The 23,681-nt window shown below is 47.7% G+C and overlaps 1 protein-coding gene across 2 annotated transcripts in view; it reads left to right on the top strand.

Annotated features, from left to right (window-relative positions):
- LOC145357536 (sodium-dependent serotonin transporter-like) overlaps positions 1-23,681 on the top strand; it is an 84,400-nt gene that overhangs the window by 32,675 nt on the left and 28,044 nt on the right. For both annotated transcript variants that reach the window (XM_080210986.1, XM_080210987.1), the window contains exons 6-7: positions 5,044-5,178; positions 18,103-18,206. In XM_080210986.1, the coding sequence (XP_080067112.1) occupies positions 5,044-5,178; positions 18,103-18,206 (239 nt within the window). The remainder of the gene's footprint in view (positions 1-5,043; positions 5,179-18,102; positions 18,207-23,681) is intronic.

The raw sequence follows: 23,681 nt of genomic DNA, 5'->3' as shown, positions 1-23,681 counted from the left end.
AGAATGTCCCAGTGGTTTCGGAAGGTGCCAGTTGTGAAGAGCGTAACATGCTTCACCACTTAATATTCAGTTGTCTTATGATCACTTTTTTCTCTGTGGATCCTTTTATAATGAACTAATCCTGCTTCATTGGACAGTATTAGATCTAATTCAACTACATCCATAGTTGGTTCCATAAAATGTTGTTTCAAAAAACTCTCAGAAAAGAATTCTACAAACTCATCTTCTAGACCCATCCTAGCTAATTTGATTTCTCCCCTCTACATAAGAGTGGAAGGGTGGCACTGTGGCACAGTGGCTAGCGCTGCTGCCTCACAGCTGCAGGGACCTGTGTTTGATTCCTGGCTTGGATCATGCCTGTGTGCAGTTTGCATGTTCTCCCCATGTCTCCATGGGTTTCCTCCCACAGTCTAAAGATGTGCGGGTTATGTTGATTGGCCATGCTAAATTGCCCCTTAGTGTCCTGGGATGTGTGGGTTAGAGGGATTAGCAGCATAAATATTGGGGGTTATGTGGGGTAGGACCTGGGTGGGATTGTTGTCAGTGCTGACTCAATAGGCCAAATGGCCTCCTTCTGCACTGTAGGGATTCAATGAAATTGCCCACAATTATTACAAGCTCCAATTATTTGCCACAAGCTCCAATTATTTCTTGCTTAATGCTTTGACCACTTGTATCATTATTGGAAGGGGCCTATATACACCTCCCACTTACGTTTTTTGATATTTGTTATTTTAAATTTCTATCAATATTGATTCGACTTCCACATCTTCTCAGTCAAGATCCTTTCTCACCACTGGCCTGATGTCACTCTTGTCCACCAGGGCTGTCTGTCATTTCAAAATATTGTGTACCCTGGAATATTTATTTTCCAACCTTGGTCTCCCTGTAACCTCGGCTGATCATTCAGAGCTTGGAGATGGTGCGGAAAAAGCACCATAAAATGGAAAGGGCCAGCCTTGGGGTGGCCAAGAGGGGCATACCAATAGCAGAATGTGTTTGAGTCTGAACTGCCCTCCAAGAACAACTAGGCTTGGGCCATATATGTTGGCCAGCCAGTGGCGTCCATGTCCCATGAATGAATAAGAATAAAATAGTAACCAGAACCTAAAGAATCTACCCCAGGAGAGATTGCACTGCCTGAGGCTGAATGTCCTCTAAATGTTCATGCATCAGTGTCAGCAGCTCTCTAATGAGGTCAGCTGAAGGTTGAGCTAAGACTCGGGGAGATTGGTAGGCATCCAATATCAGAAGCACTGGAGATCACCCTGGCTTTCACCTTCTATGGCTTTGCCTCTTCCCTGGGATCCGCTGAAGATATTTATGGGATCTCCCAGTCTGCAACCTGTTAATGCATCAAGGAGATCAGCAGTGCCATGTTCGAGAGAGCTGGTGGCAGTGTGTGCTATGACACTGATCTGGAAGGACAGGGCCATTGGTTTTGGAGACATTGCTGCACATCCGCTGCCATCCGGGTTGCCACAGAATAGCCAGCGACCTTCATTAAAACAGCAGTGTCTGCACTGGATCCTGTAGGTGTGTCTGTATAACTGGGCAGTCCCAGTCGCTGCAGTTTTCCTTGTGCACCTTCAGGGACAGGTACTCCAAGACCTGAGCTATCTACGAAAGAGATGGTTACTTATGCTTGTGAGGAAGCCATGCAAAGTGCAGAGGAGAGGTAGACCAACTCGAGTATTTGCTGAGCTGGCCACGGACTTCTAATTCAGGCATTGGGATCGATCTCTTTGAGCTGTTCAGTATGCCCCCCATAAGGGCTTTGTGTATTGTAATGGTCTGCTGTGTGCTCCACAATCCTGAGGAGGAGGCTTCCTGCCTACTTTTGCCACTTGGAGAAGCTGCTTGGAGGAATTGCTGAGCAGTCGGGCTATTGGGGCTCTTCCTTCTGATACTTCCGGGGTCTTCCGATGAGTCAGGGATCTTGAGTGCAATGCCTAGGCGGATGGGGACCCACTCATCCACGATGGGGAGTCACACGAATGCCACCAGCATTCAGCCACTCTCAACAAACCCTGTGGCAGTCAGCGTTGCCGGGCAGGCACCCTCTCACTGAGAGGCAGCCACGGTCCGATACGGATGCAAATGTGGGCTGGAATTTTACTGCCGTGCCCGCCTTGGGAATTGGAGTGGCCAATGGGAAGGCCCAATGATCTTGGGTGGGATTTTACGGTTTTGGGGGCGAGTGGGGCCATAAAATCCCGCCTGCAGTCTCAGTGCTCTGTCAGAGAGCAGCAGTAGAAAGGTGGAGGTCTTTGTTCAGGCAACAACAAATGCAGGGCTGTCACCCCTTTAATATAGTTCAAATGGACACCAAACCTGCCACCCATATAGCTGCCTCCAGCCTGGGATTGATCATTCCCCACACACACACACACACACACACACACACACACACACACACACACCACCATCACCACACCGCCCCCCCCCCCCCCCCCCCACCCCCACCCCCGAACACCTCGTGCTGTTTAAGTGGCTGGCCTCTGTGAGATTACATGTCATTGGCCACTTAATGGGAAAATGAAAATGGCACCCGCTTCTGGCACCATCACTGTGACCTTTGCCCTAAGAATACAGTTCAGCCTCATATTTCTGTAATGGCAATTTGATTTAAATCATTACAGTGCAGAAGAAGGCCACTCGGTCCATCAAGCCTGCACCAACAACAATCCCAGCCAGCCCCTCTCCCATCAACTCTACATATGTACCCTGTTAATCCCCCTGACACTGAGGGACAATTTAGCATGGCCGATCCACGTAACTTGCCCATTTTTGCAGTGAGAGGAAATCAGAGCGCCCAGAGGAAACCCACGCAGACACGGGGAGAACGTGCAGACTCCGCACAGACAGTCACCCCAGGCCAGAATTGAACCCGGATCCCTGGCGCTGTGAGGCAGCAGCGCTAACCCATTGTGCCACTGTTGCCGACCTTTTGATTTACCTTCAAAGCTGATAAAGGATCATGTGGACTTGAAACGTCAGCTCTTTTCTCTCCTTACAGATGCTGCAAGACCTGCTGCGATTTTCCAGCATTTTATCGTTGTGTTCTAGAGAATAGTTAGTTCATTTGCAATCCAAATATTTGAGGTGCACATTTAATTTTCTTCAGCCATTGTTACAAAACAAATGCTTTCAGGGTTGAAAGGTACCCAAAAAAGGCACGTTACTGTGGCACATCAATGTGCTGTCGCATGTCTGGTGAGATTGGAGGGAGTTGGGAATAAAAGAGGAAATATAGGGTTGGAATCTCTGACCTCATTTGTGGCTGGGATTCTCCAGGCCCGCTGCAGTGAATGGAGATTTGGCTGAGCCCCAAATTCTCCATCCTCGCTGACGGCAGGGCATGAACAGTCAAAGAATTCCAGCCAAAGATTTTAATCTTCATGTTACTAAGGCCCTAAGCTCCGCTCCATGCTATGAATAGTCTCCAAAATCCCAGGCATCTTATATGTTGCTGGAGACAAAAAAAGCCCAAATAAGAGTCACCTCGAGTCATTTTGCTGATGTTATATCAGATCGTAAATGGTGCTGTAACATTAATTTGGAATTCTATTTAAATTTAACCAGTGAGAGTTGAACAAGAGGACAGATTCGCATGTGCAATAGGCAACGTTAGAACAGGTGTCACTAAGTCCTTTCCACACTTAGAAATGACTTCTGGTTAAAATGGTGGAGACAAGAAGCCATCAAATCATTTTGCAACCAACAAGTGGGAATGCAGGGCTTTCTTGGAGTGAATGAAGTGTGGGCCAGTTGTCCATTCCTCATCATCTTGTTCCTGTTAGCCAGCCCCTCCTCCTTACCAGTGCTGAGTGGCACTGGTAGCCTCTGGAGGCTGGATATCCGGGGGCTGTCTTGCCAGCAGCTGGTGCCCAGTAACGTTCTGACCTTGACTCTGGAGAGTTAGAGAGTCCCTTTTTCAAGAGACAGCCCCAGACAAACATTTATTTGTGCAGACTACAGCGTGACAAGATCCATGAGGTCATGAGTATATTAAAAATGAGCTTGCACCCTGCAGTGCTGCTTTGTTTGTTTGGTCTGAGAGAGCATCAGTTACAGTCTGTATCCGCACTAATTCCCAAGAAACCTTGTTTCCCAGCAGAACAAAGCACTGCTCCTCCCTGACAGTGTTTAAACAGACTGTTTTTAAATTTAATAATGGGGTGTGGGTGTCACTGGCAAAGCCCAGCATTTATTACCCATTCCTAATTGCTCCTTCAGAGGGTGGCGGTGAGCTGCCTTCTTCAACTGCTACAGTCCGTGTGGTGTAGGTGCACCCACAGTGCTGTCGGGGAAGGAGTTTCAGGATTTGACCCAGTGACATTGAAGGAACAGCGTTATATTTCCAAGTCAAGATGATGAGCGACTTGGAGAGGAACCTCCAGTGTTCCCAGATATCTGCTGCCCCTTGTCCTTCTAGGTGGGAGTGGTGGTGAGTTAGGAAGATGCCGCCTAAGGAGCCTTGGTGAATTCTTGCACTGCATCTTGTAGATGGTACACACTGCTGTCACAGTTCATCAGTGGTGGTGGGCGTGGATGTTTGTGGATGGGGTGCCTATCAAGCAGCTGCTTTGTCCTGGATGGTGCCAAGCTTCTTGAGTGTTGTTGGAGCTGCATCCGTCCAGACAAGTGGAGAGTATTCCATTACACTCCTGACTTGTACCTTGTAGGTGGTGGACAGGCTTTGGAGAGTCAGGAGATGAGTTACTCGCTGCAGGATTCCTAGCCTCTGACCTGGTTTGGTGGCCACAATATTTATATGGCTAGTCCAGTTAAGTTCCTGGTCAATGTTAATCCCCATAATGCCAATGAATGTCAAAGGGCAACAGTTAGTCTTGTAAAAGATTATCATTTCCAGGCACCTATGTGGCATAAACATTACTGGCATGGACATTTCCATCAAGATATACTGATCAGCTTGGAACTTTCACAGCAGTTAGTTTGCTCAGTGTAAATATATCTGGCACACATTGAATGCATGTTGTATTTTTAGAACTGCCTAATTTTTTTATATTTCTTCTGCAGGTTGTATGGGTAACAGCCACTCTCCCCTATCTTGTACTGTTTATTCTCTTGGTTCGGGGTGCCACCCTGCCTGGGGCCTGGCGAGGTATCCTCTACTATCTTAAGCCTGAATGGAACAAACTGCTCACTACCCAGGTAAGTCAATTCAAGCCACATTGACCCTAGTTTAATACTACTGATTCGCTACACTTCATGTCCTCTGTGACCTGATTCTGATTCTTTGGATGGCAGGTCTGTCATATGGGCAAAGATTGAGTCGGTTAGGATTATATTCACTGGTGTTTAGACGAGTGAGAGGGGAATCTCATAGAAACTTATGAAATTCTAACAGGGTTAGACAGGGTAGATTCAGAAAGAATGTTCCTGATGGAGTCCAGAACTAGGGGTCATTGTTTGAGGATAAGGGGTAAACCTTTTAGAACTGAGGTGAGGAGAAATTTCTTCACACAGAGTGGTGAATGTGTGGAATTCACCACTACAGAATGTAGCTGAGGCCAACATTGTGTGATTTCTAGAAGAAATTAGATATAGCTGTTCGGTCTAAAGGGATCAAGGGATATGGGAGAAAAGGGGGACTGAGATATTGAATCTGATGATCAGCCATGATAATAATGAATGGTGGAGCAGACTCGAAGGGCTGAATGGCCTACTCCTGCATCTAGTTTTATGTTTTTATGATCTAGCAGGCAGCTACTGTAGATCACTGTGTAATGTCTATGGTCCAACACCCAAGCATCAGTCAAAATGCCATGAAGTTCACTGTGCAGAACTATATTTGTGTAATATGTCCTAAGGAACCATAGCACTGGCGGTGTGTTGTATCACAGTTCTTTTAGTGATTGCGATGTGCACCGTATTGAGTTGTGGAATTATCGGAACCTGCCCCTGTAAGGGAGTAAAGTAAAATCTCTCGTCCCCAAAACCCCTTTGCCCCCTCAGCCTCTCTGTATTTTCCAAGAAGGGGCTGGTTTGAGCTTGGATGCAGTTCCTGAAGCACTGGCCGCCCCTTCGCCTACCTGACATCTCACCCAAATAGGCACTTGTCATCTTGTGATGCTGGAACCTGAGCTAATCTTGTTGTGGAGGATGAGATCACTGATCATGGCGATAAGCCTTGCTGCAGGACTGGAGAGAAGAGCCATGGCTAACGAGTAGATGAGGTACAGAGGGAATCATAGAGTCCCTAATAGTGCAGAAAGAGGCCATGTGGCCCATTGAATCTGCACTGACCACAATCCAACCAGGCCTTATTCCCGCAACCCCACATACTTATCCTGCTAATCCCTGATTGGTTATACTAAAATGACCACTCAATCTAAACCGCGCATGTTTCAGTCTGTGGAAGTAAACTGGAGCACCTGGAGGAAACCCACGTGGACACAGGGAGAATGTGCAAACTCCACACAGACAGTGACCTGAGGGCAGAATTGAACCCGGGTCCCTGACACTGCGAGGCAACAGTGCTAACCACTGTGCTGCCTGAAGCCGGTGTTCCTGGTGATGTCTTTTTTTTTGACCAACTTAGCTTTTAGAAAATAATGAACATTAAGACCAGAATTTTACGCCTGTGGGATTTTCCAGTCCTGCCAACATCAACAGACTTCTGAGCAGCTCGCCGCATTTTATGGCCCGTCCCCCACTGCGTTGAGGCTGTAAAACTCCCACCATGGAGGAGGGAGATGGTGGTGGCAGGTCTAGCTATAGAATTGAAAAGAGTTGGGTGGGATTCTCCAGCTTCCCAGCCGCATGTTTCCTGTCAGCAGGAGGCAGCGCGCTGTTCGCTGGCAGTGGGATTCTCTGGACCCGTCATTGTCAACAGGACTTCCCATTGGGGAGGCACAATGGTTAGCACTGCTGCCTCACAGCGCCAGGGACCTAGGTTTAATTCCCGGATTGGGTCACTGTCTGTGCGGAGTCTGCCATCAGGAAATCCATGGGCAGGAAGGCACCGCTGGCAAGACTGGAGAATCCTGCCTCCAACGAATGGCCGGAGAATCCCACCCGTTAAGTTTGGGAAATGGCAAAGCTGGAGTTCACGCCCTGCGAGTGAATGCCCAGTAATCTCCAAAATACCAAGGAATCAGGGAAAAGAGCATCACACACACAGATGATGCGTACTCAGAACATTACACAGGCATGAGCCTCCGAGACATCTCACCAGACCATTAGAATGAAATTATTTCTGAAATTTCACAAAATCCAACTACAACCAGCACTGTAGTTTAATTGATCAGCATGCTTTTAAATGAATCTTCTGCCCTCAAGCTACACTATAGACTTTCTACTTAGTTGTGCCCAATTTCCTTTTTGACGCAATTCACTGAAAGATACACAAGATTGAGGAACTTTAAGCGTCAATTAGGTTTGGCACAAATCAAGTTTCTGCTATCTTTTGCATTTGTTTACATTGTGCTTGTAGCCGGCCCTTTCCTTGTTCCCAGCATAAAAAAAGTCTAAAAATGTATTTATTAGTGTCACAAGTAGGCTTGCATTAACACTGCAATGAAGTTACTATGAAAATCCCCTAGTTGCCGCACTCCGCATTTGTTTGGCTACATTGAGGGAGAATTTAGCATGGCTAATGCACTGAACCAGCAGTGTTTTGGATGTGGGAGGAAACTGGAGCACTCAGAGGAAACCCATGCAGACACGGGGAGAATGTGTAGACTCCAAAAGGACTGTGGCCCAAGTTGGGGAATTAAACCTGCTGGCACACCACCTTTAAATGGGAATCATGAGGCTTCCTGATTTAACCATCAATCAGGTAGTTCACACTCTAGTAAGCCAACCTCATTAGCTTGGCTGAAGTCATCACAGTGGGCAGGGCGGTAAAGATCATCTGGGAACTAAGGATCGCATCCATCACAAACGCTGGTCTGGATTATGAAGCTGGCAACAGAGCCATACAGGGAGATAGGCAACTGCAAAAGGCAAAATAACACACATTAGAACATTTACCCAATGTAACAACGGGCCAGATTCTCTAACTTCGCCTGCAGCTGGGATTCTCCAGTCCTGCTGCAGTGAACGGGGATGTGGCTGAGCGCCAAATTCTCCATTCTTGCTGGTGGCAGGGTGTGAACAGCCAGAGGATTCCAGGAACTGTCTGCAGCTGAGATGGGATAACCTCTTCCTGTCACCCAGCAACCGCAACTAAAATGTTTGGCTAGGGATTTAGTACTTAGCGTTTTGGCAAGTGGTGGCCATGCAGATTGGGAAGTGCTGATGACAGTTAGCTGGCCATTAATTCTCTGGATTGGCCTTGGCTCAGGCTCTCGCGCCTCTGAGTCAGGAAGACAGTGAGTTCCACCTGGACTCGAGACTTCACCACAAAATCCTTTTACAACTGTGCAGTGTGGGGTTATGTTGCACTGTCAGAGACAGCTTTCAAATAAAAATTTAAACAGTCTACCTGCTGAGATGAATGTAAAACAATCTTGCAATACTATTCAAAGGAGTTCACCCAGTCTCGCATTCTGTGTTGCTCCCTCGACCAACGCCGTTAGAAACACTGAATAAAAGCAAATTACTACAGATGCTGGAATCCGAAACCAAAAGGGAGAATGCTGGTCTGGCAGCATCTGTAAGGAGAGAAAAGAGCTGACGTTTCATTTCCAGATGAATCTTTGTCAAAGCTGAAAGGCGTAGAAAGTGGGAGATATTAATACTGTAGGGCGAGGGAATGTGAGATAAGTCACAGCCACAAAGAAAAGGGGAAAGGCTAAGAAGTGCTGATGGCAGTCCATAGCAAGAATAGAAGGTGTGAATGGCCAAATGGCAGAGAAGCTGAAATCAGAGGGTAAACTGTGACTGATGAAGATGTGGATTAGAAACAAATCATCTGGCCAAATATCGCATTGCTATGTCCAATACTTTATTATGTGCAAGTTGGCTGCTTATTTTGACTACTAAACAACAATTGCTATATCTTAAGATGACTTATTTACTTCTCATGAATCATAATGGTGCAGGAGACCCTTTTGGCCTAATATTGTGGAAGAACTTTGAGATGTTCTGTTGTCACAAAACATGTTGTGTATTTATTCATTAACCCACCTCACTAAAAGTAACATTTTAAAATTTTTTTACTCCATCCTTTAAGTTACAAAGCCAATGCTCAGAATGGGTGTGGGTGGCGTGTTGGCACAGTGATTAGTCCAGCTGCCTCACAGCGCCAAGGACTTTGGTTCAATTCCAACCTCAAGCGACTGTCAGTGAAATCTGCACATTCTCCCTGTGTCTGCATGAATTTCCTCTGGGTGTTCCAGTTTCCTCCCACACTCCCAACAATTAGGTTGATTGGCCACGCTAAGCTAACCTTTAGCATTAGGGGGATTAGGAGGGTAAAGATGTGGGATTATGGGGATAGGGCCTAGATGGGACAGTTGTCAGTGCAGGCTCAATGGGCTGAATGGCCTCTTTCTGCACTGTAGGGATTCTATGATTCTAATCTATGAATGGACCGGGTAAACCAAAATCCATTCCTTGCTCCACAAACTAGATTCAAAATCCAATTGAATCCAATTCAAGGTTCCCTTAAGGGAGACAAACAAGATCCAATCTGACAAGATATGGCATTGTTCCCCATGTTGGGCTTGATCCAATGCTTGATCAGAACCAGAAGGAAAATTTGGATACATTGCACTCAGTTTCTCATAGACGTTATCTCATTTATGAGACTTTGATAGACTTCTATGTTTCCCCACGGTAAAACCTCACTTTAAAGGTCTTTCACTTCTTCTAAAGAGCCTTTTGATCTCATCCTGGAAATCCTTTTTTTTCTATTTTTTTTAGTTCAGTCTTTCTAACGATTGGATAAACATGAGCTGCCAGCACGAAATTTTGGACAACTCCCAAGTTTTTCTCACCGCATTCTCAGAATTCATTTGAATTGCAATTCTTTAATTAGTCCCAGGACTCAAGTGAGTTTTATTGAGCTGGCTGGACTGATCACCATTTTTGTAGAGCAGATGTAAGAGGTGGCATTTCCCTGGTTTTGGAGATGAACACAGTGGTGAGTTCAGGAAGGATGTGGCCAGACACAGGGCAGTCCATACTCGCCCTTGAGAAAATCTCACTTCCTGTGAAGCAGAACAATGGATTGGAGACTTGATTATGAGGGTGTGTTTGTATGTTCCATTGCCTGTTGCTGAGCGAGATTTTAGTGTTTGTAAAAGCTGATGTACTCTCCAGCACTTACAATTATGTAATCAGACCCGTGATAAGTGGTGGCGCCTATATTAGCAACCTAGAGATGTTACTGAAAAAAGGCACATATTGTCAAAGTTTTTTGTCTTGCACTCAGCAGGATATTTAGAAGAATACCAAACTGTAAGTGGAACAATGATTTATACTTGCTCCCATTACAGTTGGTATTGTGATTATTCTTCTGAGTGTGCAATGAAAACCTTTGACAACACATTTATTTTCAGCAATACTCAAATTCTATTCTACCAAATGAGTAAACCTAGAGGTAGTGAATTCAAATCACACCATAGCAAGTAGTGCCGTTGATTTTAACAAACCTGGTCATTTCCAGCCCTGCACCAGCAAAGATGATAAAGATAGTTACTGGATTGCCATAAAAAACAAATCAGTTTATTAATGAGCTTCTGCCACCCTTTGGAGAAGGTACAGAAAAGATTCACCAGGATGTTGCCTGGCGTGGAAGGCATTAGCTATGAGAAGAGTTGGAGAAACTGGGTTTGTTCTCACTGGAACAATAAAGGTTGAGGGGTGACCTGATAGAGGTCTGCAAGATTATGAGGGGCATAGACAGAGTGGATAGTCAGAAGCTTTTTCCCTTTTTACCAAGGGGGCATAAGTTTAAGGTATAAGGGGCAAGATCTAAAGGAGATGTACAAGGCAAGTCTTTTTACACAGAGGGTGGTAGGTGTCTGGAACTCGCTGCTGGGGAAGGTAGTGGAAGCAGTTACAATAGTGACTTTTAAGGGGCATCTTGACAAATGCATGAATAGGATGGGAATCAAGGTCCCTGGAAAGGTAGGGAATTTTAGTTCAGACAGACAGCATGGTCGGTGCAGGCTTGGAGGGCCTGTTCCTGTGCAGTAATTTTCTTTGTTCCCATCCAGCCTGGCCCACAGAAATCTCCATCCTCGGTGCAATTTGAAATGAGCAAGAGATCGATCTATCAGCGTTGTTTACAACTGGAGAACAATTTTTTAAGAAGGGACAAGAAGTGGAATTTCTTTTATTCAAATTAACTACTGTTATGTATTAGGGTGAGGGGTTAACTCAGCCCTGATTTCACTTCCTGATATTTTCTGATTTTTTTGATTTCCACCTTTCCAGTTGGTGATTTATTTCCTAAATCCTCAGTTTTGGTGCGATCCAAGTTTCTATTATTAGCCCCATAGCAGAATCGAGATAGGATAAACTCAGAGGGTTAGTTTATTCTCCCAACAATCAAAACACAGAAAGAGGGTTCACAACATCTATCCTTTTTGCATTCATAAAGTAACAGAGGGACAAAGAGGAGAACGAGGTACAAGGCAGAGACTGCAAGGAAATTAATTCTCACTTCTCGTAAGTCCAGAATCAAAAGACCTTCCCAGAGGACAGTTTGAAGCTGATGCTGGATAATCTACTATTGCAGTAGAGATGGCTTCGGTGATGAGTTGAGGATTAGTCCTGTAGGTGGTGGTTCAGAAATTCCAGTAGAACATCACAGCCGGAGCTGGGCATTCATACCTGGACAAAGCCACTTTTCTTACTGGCTAATGGAAGATAGCAGCTGACTGATGGTACAGCAAGACAGGGTAACTGGTTCTCCCAGCTGGGGTAGAGTATGGTGGAGGAATCATGTGACATGACTCACATTTCCTCACTTTTGCTTTGACATTATGTTCCTGAGGATTCTTGAGACCGTTATTGTTTCAACCATAAAGAATTTGAGAGGAGGTTACAAAGTCTTTTGCCCTACAGGCTGGTGAACTCCGATGACTGAAAATGAAGATGGCCTTTGTAGAATTCCCTTTGAATTTGGTCTCTGCAGGGGTCATTAGCACATCTTCAGAGATAATGAAATGTCTTCTTCTCTGAATGCCAGAAAGTTCCTTTTGTCTGAGTCATAGCTAGGCACAGCTTTGGTCATTTTAATATATTTGTTCAGTTTTAAAATTGTATAAACTAGCCATGTTATGTTTGTTTGTTGCAAGACTTTAACTCTAGTATCTTGGGTATGTGCAAGATTGATACTAGTAGGCAGATCTCAGAGATATTAATAACATTATGATGAATACTTGTGTGTTAATATCTGCTCCACCCCATTTGTTGTAACTACTTTTATAAGGATGTTATAAGAGTTGTAGAAATCTGTTATCAATTCAAAATTACCTTCGCTGAAGGAAATAAACAATTGTAGCTTAGTTAATGATCAAGGAGTACCAAAGTATGCAAATAGTTTACACTTCAGAATAGATGTGAAACTTTATATATGAAATTTATGACTTGATATAAGACTATACTGTCAGAACTCGAGCTAATTATTGCAATTTTATCAAGCAGTTTATTCAACCCAAACAAGCTAATGCCTCTTAGTTTCCTTAGAAACTTTATTCTTTCCCACTGACTGAAAATTGAGGGCAAATGTCCAAACTTGATTGAGTCCTCCCAGACTAAGTTATGCCACTTCCTAATCTCCATGTTGTAGAAAGTGCACCATTCTTGTTTAGTTCATCATATGTCACCAATCCTGATTATACAAAGCTGATGCTGAGATTTTTTCTTAATACCCATTTAGACATAACCAAATGTGTAAATGGGAACGATTCCCGCCCGTGCTTGTGTGTGAAGTCCATCATTGGAATTTTGACATGGTCTGACAATAAGTGTTCTTTAGAGTCAAACCACACTGACCAAGATAGCGAATCAAAACGGAGAACGCTGGAAAACCTCAGCAGGCCTGGCAGCATCTGTGGAGAGAGACTCAGAGTTAATGTTCTGAGTCCGTGTGACTCCTCCACAGCGAGACAGCAACCCTGATAACAAGTGGAAATATGGTCATAAAATTGTTGTCCCAGTCTGTTGCTTGGAAATGCATAATAGGTCAAGAGTGGCGATTTAATTAGAGCAGGGATTATCTGGGACTTACCAGCTTGTATTCAGTATAATTATAAAAGGGCATAAGCATTGATTTTGGCAGGCAAACATCACTTGTATTTAACTTGTCAACTCTCTAAGAGCCCCAGTTTGCTGGGTTTTATGCATCGTTGACTGTGTTCCTGTTTTTTTTTCCCGGAACTGTTACCTTTTCCCAGGCGATAAGATGGTCGTCTTAGGCTCTCAGGAAGGCAGGGTGACATGGTGATACAATGGTTAACATTGCTGTCTCACAGTGCCAGGGATCCAGGATTGATTCCCGGCTTGGGTCACTGTCTGTGCAGAGTCTGCACATTCTCCCAGTATCTGCATGGGTTTCCTTTGGGTGCTTCCTCTCGCAGTCGGAAGAACGTATTGGTTAGATACATTGGCCATGCAAAATTTTCCCTCAATGTACTCGAACAGGCTCCAGAGTGTTAATGTAAGCCCACCTGTGACACTGATAAATAAACTTAAAACTAGGACTATGGGGGAACTGATGATTGAAGTGATTTTATCTGATTGGCTGATCAAGAAGCATTACCCTAGAGCAATAGGTATCTCGGTGTAGAGTTACCATACTGAAGAAATTTGCATTTTTGTAGCGCCTTTCTTAATCTCTGAACATCCCAAAGTGATTTACAGCCAGTGAAGTAGCTTTGAAATGTGGAATGAGTGTTGTTGCTGAGCCTCTTCACTACCTGCCATAAATGGTTGGATTATGTGGGTTGGGCACCCACCCTTTTGATCCAGTTGCAAATCAGCTTCTGCGAAGGTTGTAGGAACTTGATTCACATAAAGAGCAGCCTAACTGCTAAAAACGGGTGATCCGCTATTTACGGATAAGCTGACAATTGTGGTAGGCAGGTGTTGGCATTCATGTGGTGGGCACAGGAACACAGACACGCACGCACGCACACAAATGTCTCAAGAACATTCGAAGTGCTGAACGAGCAAGAAAACAGAAGAGTTTCCGTCACTTTTTTTGAGCCAGTTTGAACATGCACTCAGCCAGTTTTTTGGGAAGAAATGCGATTCTCACCAGTGGGCGGGGTGGGTGGGGCCAAGCTTATCGGTGAAGCCAGCTGCAGGCTGCATTGGGTAGGTGCCCCGATATTTGATGTTTAATATTTAAATCGGCATCGCGCCAACAAAACATGGCCAGGAAGATGGCTTTTGGCGCAAGGCTGTTTCGCACCCAACGCAAAAGCCTCATGCATTATCTACCTGGCCCGCTGCACTGATTGACTGATACATCGGGCCAGCAAGATCACATCCATAGTGTTCCATTCCCATAATGCAAGCTGTATTACCTACATGGCATTGCTTCTACACTCCCAAACACATCCAACCCACAACAAAAACAATGGGCAGGATTTTCCTCTTTCTGGTTATAATGAAGTTTGAGTAATCTGATCCAGCAGGCCCTATTTTAACATTTTGATTCTAAGTGCTGGGTGGGCTTGAAACTGGGAGTGTTTGAGATCCGATTTTTAGACCTGTTCTCAAGAGCCCCCATACACACTCTGTCTGAAAAAATATTAGCGATTCCGAATCCCATTGCAGAAGCCTGTGGGCCCAAAACCCTGCAGCTCTGATCGGTGCCTCCAACTGCGCGTGTGCAGAAAAAAAATGATAGACTGCTGCTGCCCTGCCACATTCCTCCCGGGCTGGATAATGCCTCCCCCTGGCCCCTACAACATTACTGACCCCCTTACCTCCCCTCCCCCTCCACCACCTAGATCAATCATGGGCCCTCCTCCCCCGCCCCTTTCCACTCAGGCAGAGGGGCAGTGGACTCGCCCCTTTCACTGCCCCTCACTGATCTCACGCACAGTAGCAGTGGACCCCCTTCCCTCCCCTCCAGCACTGATCTTAGGAACGGTGGCAGCAGACCCCCACCCCCTTTCCCTCCCCATTGATCTCAGGTAGAGTGGCAGTGAAACCCTCTTCCCCCTCCTCCTACCAATCTCAAGCAGAGAGTCGGATCACCTCACAATTGACTTTACTAAGTTTTCATGCCCAAGAAACTTGATGGTATAATCATGCCCAGTGTCTCAGATGACATTACAGAGAACAAAGCTGACTGAGAATTGGCCATTATTGGGCATGGAATTGGCAATCTTGTTCAGACAGGAGATAAAGAGGGCCAATGGTGAAGTTGAAAGATTCACCATGAGGTGCCACCTGAAAGTTTGGAGTCAGGCTAATTGATAGCGTTGGGAGATTTATTCTTCATGTGAAACTGGATGACAGAAGTGAAGCTCAATGTCTGGGACTAAATTGGGATTTGATTTTAATATTCAACTGCATTCCCACTCACCTGCCGAAGGAGCAGCGCTCCGAAAACTAGTGGCTTTTGCTACCAAATAAACCTGTTGGACTTTAACCTGGTGTTGTGAGACTTCTTACTGTGTTTACCCCTGTCCAATGCCAGCATCTCCACATCATGACTAAATTGGGCTATCACAGTTGCCAAAATACAATACCAGGGTGTAGATTAAACCATGCATCATTGACATACTTAACTGCAAAAATCCAGTGGGAGTACTTTATGGTGATGGAATAGTGCCTCTTGGAAACATTGTTAAGCCCCACAGAGAAATAGGCAATATGGTACAGTCATTGAGCTTTATGTTTCTAGTTTGACATCTTCAGATCAACCCAATTTGAACTGTATCTTTGTCATGACTTAGCCACCTTGCACACAACTTCCCATTCAAACAAGCAAGTTTTGATTTTAACATTCAGCTGCATTCCTGTCCCACTATGCTGTTAAACTTTGTGTATTCATTTCAGGAGTAGTGTTGTAAAAGCCACTAAAATCCTGTGACGGGTCAATGGCAGGGAGGTATTTTATACAGTGTGATGCAGGATTGTTACTACTACAGTTTTGAGATGATGAATATCATTATTGGGGTGGAGATGTTTAAGCAGTTTTATCAGCACAAATGTGTACACTAGTTTATGTGGGGAAAAGTTTAGAGATGCGCGAGGCAAGTTTTTTACACAGAGGGTGGTGAATGTCTGGAATGTGCTGCCCAGGGCGTAGGTATGATAGCGGCATTTAATGGGCACCTATATGAATAGGATGGGAATGGAGGGATATGGACTCCATAAGTGCATACGGTTTTAATTTAGGCAGGCATCATGATTGGCGCAGGCTTGGAGGGCCGAAGGGCCTGTTCCCATGCTGTACTGCACTGTTCTAGTGCAGTGACATGTTAAAATTGACATCCACGGACTTATTCTATAATGTTAAAATGCACCTCGGTTCAAACTTTACATTATAGCCTATGAACCTTCGCTTGGGCCAATAACAGATACGGAGAAAACATGAAGACTCTGCATTGGCAGCGACCCAAGCCAGGAATCGAAACTGGGTCCCTGGCGCTGTGGGGCAGCAGTGCTAACCACTGTGCCACCATGCTGCCCTGTAGCTTATGAACCTTCACCTGGACCAATAATAGACATGATTATTCATTGTTTTCTGGAAATTCAGTTCAACGCACTACCTTCTCTGAAGCACAGACAAGAAACAATGGTTCCCTCCTCTCCCTATTCCCTTTCTTGAATAAGAAGTCAGTAGCTCAGTTGGTTGGACAGCTGGTTTGTGATGTGGAGTGACGCCAATGGCGTGGGTTCAGTTCCCATTCTGGCTGTGGTTACCCATGAAAGCAGCACCTTCCCCAGCTTCCCTGAGGTGTGGTGATCTTCAGGTTAAATCACCACCAGTCAGCTCTCCCACGAAGGGGAGGGAAGCCTATGGCCCTCTGGGACAATAGCAGCTTTCAGGTCCTTTCTTCAATGCACTGACTCTTGCTAAAGTACAAATCTATAGGTAGTCGAAAATTGCCAAATGCTGCGGATGCTGAAATTTCAGATACAAACAGAGAAAGCTTGAAAAGTTCAGCAGGTCTGGCAACTGAATGAGTAACCCAGAGGCTAATTTACCCAGGCTAATGTCATGGGTAAATGGCTTCAAATCCCACAACAGCAGCTGGTGGAATTTAAATTCAATTAATAAACCTGAAATATAAAGCTAATCTCAGTAATAGTGACCATGAAATTATCATTGATTGCTATAAAAAACCATCAGGTTCACTAATGTCCTTTAGCGAAGGAAATCTGGCCTACATGTGATTCCAGATCTATAACAATGTGGTTGCCTCTTAACTGCCCTCTGAAATGGGCTAGCAAGCCACACAGTTCACGGGCAATTAGGGATGGGTGATAAATGCAGGCTTAGCCAGCAACGCCCACATCCCATGAAAGAATAAAGGGAAAAAAATGGTAAAGGTAAGAGATCTGAATGTTGATTTAAATTAGTCTTTCAAGGTTCATGTTCAGCTCAGTGAAGCAGGAACTAAAGCCAGCGGAACTTCAGGTTGTTGTGACTGGATCGTTCACTATAAAATTAATTGTCCTTTTTAGGACGGGGACTACAAAATTCTTTACACGTTAGCGCACCTCATCTGGATCACTGTCCTTTCAAAAAGCAGCAGCCTCGGAGACATTTACATTTTAAAATTCATCGTCATAGAGATATACAGCACGGAAATAGGCCCTTCGGCCCAACTAGTCCATGCTGACCTCACTCATGAATTGGATGTGAGCGTCCCTGGCTGGATCAACGCTTATTGTCCGTTCTGAATTGATGAAGGTTTAGGACGTAAGGAGGAAATAAACTGCATTGATGTGAATATATTGGATCGGTGATGGATGTGGCTCACCATTGGCCTGTGGCAGGATCTTCCAGTCCTGCCGATGTCAATGGGATTTTGTGCTGCGTGGCGGGGGAATCCACCGGGATGGTGGGGGGGGGGGGTCACAATCGGGAAGATCCATCAGCAGGAAGGGGGAGGGGGGACATTCAGCTTCTTGATTGTTGTAATGTACAGAAATCCAGCTGTGGACCGTTTGCAATGGTTTGAACAGCTCCTGTTCTTTTGCTTCCAGGTGTGGGTGGACGCTGCTGCACAGATTTTCTTCTCCCTCGGCCCAGGATTTGGCGTCCTCTTGGCATTTGCCAGCTATAACAAATTCAACAACAACTGTTACAAGTCAGTCTAATTAAACAGCGCGTGAATTGCTTGGTCTTCTTTAGGCTTGCAACTGTCATCAGAATGATTTCCAAATTTCCATATTAGTTGAGGGGGTGACGCCCAGCAGAATCAAGTATGGCAATGCAGGGAGATTTAAAAAAGAACACTCCACTTTGACCCTGCGTTGGGACCTAAGTCAGTCACATAAAGGTTTGGATGCAGTGGGAAACTCTGTCCCAGTGAAGCCCCTTATCCTTAAAGGTGCTCCGGCTTACTACACCCGTTCATGCAGGGAACCTACGTCCACTTGTCTAAAGGGCTGTTACTCAGCAGAGACAATTCTGATTTTCATTCCATGGGTGGGACGCTCCGATCTCGCCCCTTCCCACCCTGCTGCCAGCCAGAACGGAGAATTTGGCACTTGGCCCAAACTCCATTCGCTTCAGGGGCACCGGAGAATCCCAGCCCCGGGCGAGGTAGGAGGTTTCTGGCACATCTGCTTGGGTAGGTGGTGGGATGATGCCCCCCCCCCCCCCCCCCCAAGTTCCCCCCACTTGGTAATGGGGAACATCATTAGGGTATTGCTGGAAAATAAATCATTAGAATTACAATTATAAAAAGTCTTGTTGAATTGAGAGATTCGGATTTTGGACAGGTACTAAAGCAAAATAACAAAACTTAAAACAGAAAATTATAGAAATGTCCAACAGGTTAGACAGCATCTGCAGAGAGAGAAACTGAGTTAATGTTTCAGGTTGTTGGCCTTTACTTGTGGGAGCTGAAATGCTGACTCTGTTACTCTCTCCAGATGTTGCCGGCCCCACTGAGCATTTCCTGTGCCTTGTTTTGACGGAGTTGTCTTTTAACCAATAAGTTGTTCTTTATATATAATGGCACCTCCTTCTCATTAACTTCCCACCCTGGAATGATATTCTAGATGTTACTTACTAAAGCAAAAGGGAGTCAAGTCAATATTTTAGAAAAAGTGAATCTACAGAGTGATAAATGATGGCAAACACTCCAGACTTTGTAGAAAAACAACGTGAGTCTGTGTGAGAGAGAGGGTCTGTGTGTGAGAGAGAGGGTCTGTGTGTGAGAGAGAGGGTCTGTGTGTGAGAGAGAGGGTCTGTGTGAGAGAGAGAGGGTCTGTGTGAGAGAGAGAGGGTCTATGTGAGAGAGAGAGGGTCTGTGTGAGAGAGAGAGGGTCTGTGTGAGAGAGAGGGTCTGTGTGAGAGAGAGGGTCTGTGTGTGTGTGTGTGTGAGTGAGAGGGTCTGTGTGTGTGAGTGAGAGGGTCTGTGTGTGTGAGTGAGAGGGTCTGTGTGTGTGAGTGAGAGGGTCTGTGTGAGAGAGAGGGTCTGTGTGTGTGAGTGAGGGTCTGTGTGTGTGAGTGAGGGTCTGTGTGTGTGAGTGAGAGGGTCTGTGTGAGAGAGAGGGTCTGTGTGTGTGAGTGAGGGTCTGTGTGTGTGAGTGAGGGTCTGTGTGTGTGAGTGAGGGTCTGTGTGTGTGAGTGAGAGGGTCTGTGTGTGTGAGTGAGGGTCTGTGTGTGTGAGTGAGAGGGTCTGTGTGAGAGAGAGGGTCTGTGTGTGAGAGAGAGGGTCTGTGTGTGAGAGAGAGGGTCTGTGTGTGTGAGTGAGGGTCTGTGTGTGTGAGTGAGAGGGTCTGTGTGAGTGAGAGGGTCTGTGTGTGAGTGAGAAGGTCTGTGTGTGTGAGTGAGAGGGTCTGTGTGAGAGAGAGGGTCTGTGTGTGAGAGTGAGGGTCTGTGTGTGTGTGTGTGGGAGTGTGTGTGTGTGTGTGGGAGAGAGAGTGTGTGAGAGTCAATGGGCCCGATTTTTCCATTTTCATTCTAAGTGCCAAGTTTGGGTGTAATGCAGATCCGACTTGGAGATCTGCCCCCGTACGCGCTCAGCCTTCTCCAGTCCCATTCATGCTGTGGGTGGGGCTTAGCGCTGCCGGAACGATCGGAGCTCTGAACTGCACACGTGCAGTTGAAAAAAAATTGGGAAAAGCGCGCCCGTGTCAGATCGCTCCCGAGCCACAGAAAGTGGAGAAAGCAGCTCGGGAGCAAAAAGCAGGAGCAAGGGTGTATCTCGAGGGTGGTGGGGAGGAGGGAGGCGGGTAGGTATCTCAGTGAAGGGAAGGGGCAGATGGATCTCTGGTAGCGGGGGGCAGGGTGTCCGCTATGTGGGCGATCGGGGCAGGGATGGCGATTGGTCTGGGTAGTGGGGGGCAGTGATGTGTGTGGGTAGTGGGGGACGAGGATATGGGGGACACACACATTATTGCCCCCCTTATCCACACCCCCCCCCCCCCCCCCCACTACCCAGACCGATTGCCACCTCTGCACCCCCCCTCCACAGATCGCCTGCAGAGTGGCAGCGGACCACCCTGCCCCTCTCTTCCCCCCCCACCCCCCCCAAGGTCCATCTGACCCACCTCCCCCCTCCTCCCCCCCCACCACTAGACAACGATCTGACCTCATTCCCCTCATCACAACCCCCCCCCCAACCAGAGAATGATCTGACCCGCCTCCACCCCCACCCCCACCGCTGATCTGAGTCAGAGAGTCGTTGGAAACATTGAACGTGCTGTTCAGAGGCTGGAGCACCCGACTCAGACTTCTACGGTACGGTTCCGGATTGGTAAACGCAGTGGTAAAGGGGGAAATGCTGATAGAGTTGGGCGGGCAGTTCATTAATTCAATTTAAATGCACGCAAATACCATTCGCGGGTCTCGGTGAAGTGACGATCTGCACGGATTCGGGTGCAGATCGCGATAAAGGCCTCACACCCAATTTTACCACATTTTGCACGCAAAAGTGGGCGCAAATTGTTGGTAAAATCGGGCCCTATGTGTGTGTGAATGAATGTCTATGTGTGAGTGATTGAGTGAGAGTGTTTATGAGCGAGGGTCTATTTTACCATTTTCACTCTAAGTGCTGAATCTGGGCATAATGAAGGTCCGACATGGAGATCTGTTTCCAGGCGCCCCCATACGCACTCAGCCATCTCCCGTCCCATTCGGGCTGTGTGCGGGGCTTAGCATACCCGAAACGATCGGAGCTCTGAACTGCGCGTGCGCAGTTGGAAAACAATTGGAAAAAATGCACCCGTGTCAGATCTTTCCCTGGCCACCAAAGTGGAGAAAGCGGCCCAGGAGCGACAAGCAGCAGCGAGGGTGCACGCACACATCACCGTCCCCCTTAATCCAACCCCCCCCACCCACACGCACACATCACCGTCCCCCTTAATCCAACCCCCCCACCCACACACACACACATCACCGTCCCCCTTAATCCAACCCCCCCCACCCACACACACACATCACCGTCCCCCTTAATCCAACCCCCCCCACCCACACACACACATCACCGTCCCCCTTAATCCAACCCCCCCCACCCACACACACACATCACCGTCCCCCTTAATCCAACCCCCCCCACCCACACACACACATCACCGTCCCCCTTAATCCAACCACCCCCACCCACACGCACACATCACCGTCCCCCTTAATCCAACCCCCCCCCACCCACCCACACACACATCACCGTCCCCCTTAATCCAACCCCCCCCACCCACACACACATCACCATCCCCCTTAATCCAACCCCCCCCCCACCCACACGCACACATCACCGTCCCCCTTAATCCAACCCCCCCCACCCACACGCACACACATCACCGTCCCCCTTAATCCAACCCCCCCCACCCACACGCACACACATCACCGTCCCCCTTAATCCAACCCCCCCCACCCACACGCACACACATCACCGTCCCCCTTAATCCAACCCCCCCACCCACCCACACACACACACATCACCGTCCCCCTTAATCCAACCCCCCCCACCCACACACACACACATCACCGTCCCCCTTAATCCAACCCCCCCACCCACACACACATCACCGTCCCCCTTAATCCAACCCCCCCCACCCACACACACACATCACCGTCCCCCTTAATCCAACCCCCCCCACCCACACACACACACACATCACCGTCCCCCTTAATCCAACCCCCCCCACCCACACACACACATCACCGTCCCCCTTAATCCAACCCCCCCCCCCACCCACACACACATCACCGTCCCCCTTAATCCAACCCCCCCCCACCCACACACACACACATCACCGTCCCCCTTAATCCAACCCCCCCCACCCACACACACACATCACCGTCCCCCTTAATCCAACCCCCCCCACCCACACACACACACACACATCACCGTCCCCCTTAATCCAACCCCCCCCACCCACCCACACACACACACACATCACCGTCCCCCTTAATCCAACCCCCCCCACCCACACACACACACACATCACCGTCCCCCTTAATCCAACCCCCCCCACCCACACACACACACACATCACCGTCCCCCTTAATCCAACCCCCCCCACCCACACACACACACACATCACCGTCCCCCTTAATCCAACCCCCCCCACCCACACACATTACAGTCCCCCTTAATTCAACCACGCCCGCTACCCACACACACACATTACTGCCCCCCCTTATCAACGCCCCCCACTACCAACACATCATTGTCCCCCTTACCCACCTATCCCATTACCCACACACATCACTGTCCCCCTTATCCACCCTCCCCACTGCCCACAAACATCACTGTTCCCCTTATCCACCCCCCACTACTCACACGCATTACTGCCCCCCCACTACCCATACACATCACTGTCCCCCTTATCAACCCCCTGCCACTGCCCACACATATCACTGTCCCCGATATTCACCCATCCCACTAACCACATCCATCACTGCCCCCCTTATCCATCCCCCTACTACTCAGACCAGTTGCCGCCCATGACCCCTCCCTCCCCCACTGATCGCCCACCGAGTGGCAGCGGACCCACCTGCCCCCTACAGAGATCCATCTGCCCACACCCCCCCCCCCACCAGAGATCCATCTGCCCACACCTCCCCCCCAACCAGAGATCCATCTGCTCCCCCCCACCAGAGATCCATCTGCACCGCCCCCCGCCACCAGAGATCCAACTGCCCCTCCATCAGTGAGCGAATGGGCCTCCCCCCACCCCGCAGAGATACATCCCCCCCCCCCAACCCCGGACAATGAACTGGCCTCATTACCCCCCCTCCCACCCCCAGAGAATGGTCTGGCCTCACTCTCCTCCAGAGGAACATCTGACCCATCTCCCCCCCCACCAGACAACAATCAGCCCTCTCGCCCCCCCCCCCCCCCCCCCCCACCAGAGACACATTTGATCCGCCTCCTCCTCCGCCCCCCCCCAGCAACCAGACAATGATCTGACCTCACTCCCCTCCCCCCGACCAACCAGCGGGTCAGAATGATCTGACCCGCCTCCCTCCTTCCCCCCACTGGGTCAGAGAGCCATTGGAAACTCTGAGCGCGCTCTTCAGAAGCTGGAGTGCCCGACTCAGACCTTTATTCAGCAGGTCCATTATGGTGGATTGGTAAAAGCGGTGGTAAAGGGGAAATGCTGAT

This window comes from Carcharhinus amblyrhynchos, chromosome 23 (assembly GCF_965287045.1).
Source record: "Carcharhinus amblyrhynchos chromosome 23, sCarAmb.v2.hapA, whole genome shotgun sequence".
Lineage (NCBI taxonomy): Eukaryota > Metazoa > Chordata > Chondrichthyes > Carcharhiniformes > Carcharhinidae > Carcharhinus > Carcharhinus amblyrhynchos.
This window is presented reverse-complemented; position numbering and strand designations above follow the sequence as displayed.